The following is a 5,108-nucleotide window of genomic DNA, read 5'->3' as shown; positions in this document are numbered from 1 at the left end:
AATGGTGGCCTCCCTGGTCACACACAGATAAACAGTACACGACCAAATAGGCAGCGCAGAAACAGAATCTTGATTCATATTTGATGAGTGTTGAGCTGGACAGACTCACTGAGAATGAAATGTCAATCACAAGGTAGCCCCGCCCTAAAGCATACCCTGCTTTATCATTGATTTTACTATAATGGTAATTATTCAGGGTCACTTTGCTCTTAGGTTAAAGACAATCAGACTTCTTTTTGGAGCCAGTCCCGTCGCCCCCGCTGGCCATTATAAAGAATACATTTGCTTCACTTTTCACACCCAGAAGCTCTGACTACCAATCAGTCCCTCCAGAAAAACGCGATTATGCGATCGCATAATTCAATGCATAATCAGCCAAAGTCTGCATAATTTATGCGGGGCCAAATTATTTTTCAAATACGCTGCATAAATTTCCGCGCAATATATGCGGGGCTTGCATGTTCTTCATTAACTCCCTGCATTTTTGTATGCAAAAGTCACATATATCTGAGCAGAAAGTTGAAAATGTTTTGCGTTTACTTCACTCAAGAGCGCCATTTTCCCTGTTTGCCATTGGGAACCAGGTGTAAATGAAGTTGACGTAATTACGAGACGTGAACATCCATCGAAAAGCTGCAAACCCTGCGATTTGAAAACCTTACAGTTGGTACCAGTCATATTCATTAGTATGTAGATTTACGTTACAGTAAGAGGATTGCACTTTGTGCATTGAAGCAACTTATTTTAACAGAAGATGTGTGTTTTGTATTAGGCTTTATCTCTTGTAAAACAGGAAGCACACATTTTTTCTTTTTTTATATTTTATTTATTTCATTTTTACAGAAGTTGTAAGCATTTTCCTTTTGTAAAGCTCACAGAACTTGTTTAGATTCATCAGTTTGTTTTGTAAGGTTTTGAGCATGGTGTTTATTAGGGTCTGAAATACAACAAAGGATTGAGAATTAATATTTCAGCACCTTTTCTAGTGACTAGTTAGTATGTTTATTCAACAGAAGGTAATAAGAAATGGACTCTTGTACATTTAAAGGTATTGCCTGTGAACAGGGTGTTGGGGAAAATCCCTTTTTGTCCCCTCTTTTTCGATCAAACCCGCAGTTTTTGCAAGTTCCCGCAATTATCATCGCATTTTTTACAAACATGCCGCATAAATCAAGGATTTTTGCCCGCAACAATCACAAAACAACTCTGCTTTTTCTGGAAGGACTGACCAATAGATACTGTTGATGGTTGTGTCCGATTCCTCCTACGGTAAGAGAAAATAAGGCTGTAAAGGCTTAATTGAATTATGTTATTAGTTATGATACTTTAGTGAACTATTCACATTCTAGGAGTTGGGGTCAAATGTAGTTGAACTTTGACCCCATGAAGTCAGAAAGGTCAGTGGTATACTTTCACTTGAGTGAAACCTTACCTTGAGTAAATTGTTGTTTTCCTTTATTGATGATTGATCTTATTTATTGGTTATGACACTGTTGCCAAAATTCTACAAATGCATGTGTAACAATTTTATAATACATGCAATACATCCACATTTGAAGCTAATAAGAGAGTTTGAGAGGTAAATAACTGGAAGTAGCACTCAAACACAGTTTCCGGTCTGGGACTGAAAGTGTCAGCAGTGTTTAATATGGTGAGTAGAGGTTTATTCTTCCATTTAGATACATTTGCAAACCTAATATGATGATAAGGCTGATGTGTTATAATAATATAAAATGCTCCTCCTGAAGGCAGCCACTAAGTTAAGGGTTTTCCTCTCAGAGTGACAGTTCTCAGGCAGCACTTAAGAGTTCTGATTTGTGCCCTCTCTGAAGTTGTGCCTGAGAGGTTCAACATAGGAAACGTAACTTTCAATTTTACACTGCTTACTTCTTTAAGGAAGCACAGATTGCATCACTTTCCTGTGAGTCTGGTGTGGTTTTTTTTTTACCTGAGGAGTGGGAATAGCACAAATTGCTGTTTTTGAAGAAAAATAGCACCAGAGCATCAGAGGGCAGCCTATTGCACTGGCATGAAACCTAATTTCTAGAGAACCACATCAAAGCCAAACCGAAAGCCCCGTCATAAAACGTTGGACAGACAGTGCCCAGTACAACAGGCTTGTTAAAGTTAAATATGAACTCAGTTTATTATAACGCTTGAGCATAAAAGCTTAACTGCACTGGGCTATTTCCAGTGTTTTTGTGCATGTTGGTTCTGTGGTTGTAGTTTGCGTGAGATGGTGAACAAGGCGAGGCTCATGTTACTGGGTGTGGGGAGGAAGTTGTTGGAACCTGTCAGAGGAGCTGGGGTGCCCCGAACATCTCATAGCAGAGGTCGAACACGCAAAGGAAGTAGACGTTCTTCATGTAGGTACAGTATAGTGGATAGTGCATCCTATACATACACTATTGGGATTTTAGAATTTTAACATTTGATGCATTGTCTATCACATGAACTGCAGCCAGAAACATGTGGATAACAATAAGGACACAGTGGTAGTACTGTGGCTCTACATTTGAAAACAACGGACCTGGTGACTCAACATACAGGCTCCTATCTAGGTCAAAGGGCTTCAAATGGCCCCTATATGGGGCAGCGATCAGGGATATCGATACCTGTTTGGAAACCCTGGAGCCCGGGGCCCCTCTCAAACACAGCTGAGTCAACAGAGCAGTGTTGATTCAGATCCAGTGATGAGCAAAGTCCAGTCCGAGCTTTCCACTGCTCCTGATGCACGCTTCTCAATGACAACAAAAGTGACCATTAACTGATGCTGTGTGACCCACAATGAAAGGCCTTAGAGCCACAATGAGACCACAAACCAAAACCAGTGACATGCAGAGACACCCACTGCCACTGTTGGCGGTAATGTCCGACATGAAACTGCTCTCCCTTTGAAGCTGTGCGGTAATGAGCAGCTGTGTGGACCCGCTGGATGGACGACAACCATTGTGTACTAACGTTGTCACACACGCTTTGCACAAGTACTTACTCTGAGACAGCACATATTTGCTGGAGCACGCCGTGAGGTTGCATCTCCTGACAGGCGTTATCCGGTGACTCCTGGCGTGTCTGACGAGCTGTCGGTGAAGCTGGGAAGCCAGAGGTCTTATTGCGGATGATAAAGTCACCATATTGATGAAGCTAACGTTACCAGCCTCACAGCGGGCGGCTACAAGGAGCGCTGTACCGTCCTGTAGCGTCGTTCGTCGCGCTGTTTAATGTGAAGCTGACGGTGAAGTTAGCTCAGTGTTTTAAACTCCACAGAAGTTGTCTCTCAGCGCGGAGCTCGTTCAAAACAACACCAACGACTGACTGCTGCTCTCTGCCTTCCTGCCGTTAGCCTGCAGGCGGGGGAAGGGGCAGGCTTTCGCTTTACACACCTTCAAAATGTGACCGCAAAACACAACCACCGTTTCTCCCGAACCTGTGACGTCAATTTAACCGGGTTACATAGCGTCCCTGCCGGCCCAGACCCCCGGTAAATGATAAGATAAAGCCGCTGTTGAGAAACTGTTTGCTCGGCAGGACGGGAGGAGGAGGGGGGCTACAGTGCCGACCAATCAGCGGCCTCCACTGAGGGGCGTTAGCGACGATGATGACGACGATGAGACAGAGTATACATCTATGACAGACAGGTGGGATATTTACAATTATATGTATGGATTTTACAATCGTAGTCATCATGATACCATACAGTCCATTATAACAATTTATTATAATAATGTAATAATAATACAAATTAGATTCAAATAAAGTATACATGCATGTGGTATTTGTATTATAACATATACAAATAGCAGTTTATATTGATATTTTTATACCCCCCCCCCAAAAAAAAAAAAAATTAAAAAAAAAAAATTCCACATTAAAGACCTCAAAGTCATCTACTCCTTCTACCTTATTTGAAATGTCTATTCTCAGTGGATGTGCACTTGTGGCTTCAAGTTTCTACATCACAGTTTTAAGTTGTATCCTGGAGTCAGTGAGCACAGAGAAACTTTCCACTTTCAGCAGATGAATGTGAAAACATCCTTTTAGAGTTAAACTCTGCACAGACTGCATTCAGCACTGTGAACATCAAACATCCAACTGAACAAGAAAAACAAGCTTTCGAGTGGAGGGGAACTTAACCAGTATAACTCATTTCATTCCTAAAACCCATTCCAACTGTATACTGATATCTCCACAAACAATATAATGCCAGTTGGTTTTATTTAATAATATTACTAATAATATACTTTATTTATACGGCACTTTTCAAAAACAAAGTCACAAAGTGCCTAAATATTAAAAACATTCCAGGAGGCAACAAGGAAAAAGAAAGCAGATAAAACATATCGAAAAAAAGATGTTTTAAAAATAAAATCTTTATTTTATTCATATATTTATTTAATTGTATTACCTTTATTATATGTCAAATATACTACAGTGTAAGCAAAACTCCTCACTGAAGTAAAAGCACATAAGGATTATCAGCAATATTTAACTTAGTATCACCAGTAATCACCCCCATATACTGTTGTGTATATTTATATTTAAATGTTGCAGCTGGTTGTGGGGTAAAAAGTAAACCTGTGCTTCTCTTCATTAACCATCTTGCCCTCACATCTTCACCTATACTGTATCCCCCCCCTGCCAAGTGTCTGCTATGAAAAGGGTATTTTACAAAGCCTGTAAGACGCAGCACCTTCAAATGTCTTTGTTTCATCATTCACTCGTTTCCATCCTCCATCTTCATCCTGTGTTGACCCCATCATTCCACACTGAGGAATCTTTAATCAAATTACATGTTCTTAAGCTTGTTTATAGTAACGTGCCGTATGTGTGTGTAGGAGAGGAGGGTAGTTGTGTTGCATCATAGTTACTCTTCTCAAGAATGTCACACTCTGTACAAAGCTGATCACATGACTGTCAGACTTTAATCCCTGAACAGAACACAATATTTACCAGGTAACGAGGAAAACACAGACTCGTGCTGATGATGGGCACACATGGGCAACAACAGGCTGATACATGTGTTTCTGCATGTAGTTTGAGTGTGTTCACTTTAATTCATTTTATGAACCTGTGTGTTGACGTCTCGTCAAATTCAAAAGCTTTACAAA

At 40.6% G+C, this 5,108-nt stretch overlaps 1 protein-coding gene across 1 annotated transcript in view; it reads right to left on the bottom strand.

The window, feature by feature from the left end:
- The window catches only part of ca5a (carbonic anhydrase Va), a 13,417-nt gene extending 9,873 nt beyond the window's left edge, over positions 1-3,544 (bottom strand). Inside the window, exon 1 of the mRNA XM_035665412.1 lies at positions 2,993-3,544. Within this exon, the coding sequence (XP_035521305.1) occupies positions 2,993-3,134 (142 nt within the window). The 5' untranslated portion in view covers positions 3,135-3,544. The remainder of the gene's footprint in view (positions 1-2,992) is intronic.
- Between the last annotated feature and the right edge of the window lie 1,564 nt (positions 3,545-5,108).

This window comes from Morone saxatilis, unplaced genomic scaffold (genome assembly GCF_004916995.1).
Source record: "Morone saxatilis isolate NCDOM2014 unplaced genomic scaffold, NCSU_SB_2.0 Contig2, whole genome shotgun sequence".
NCBI lineage: Eukaryota > Metazoa > Chordata > Actinopteri > Moronidae > Morone > Morone saxatilis.
The sequence above is the reverse complement of the archived record's forward strand: the minus strand, read 5'-3'. Positions and strand labels throughout refer to the sequence as shown.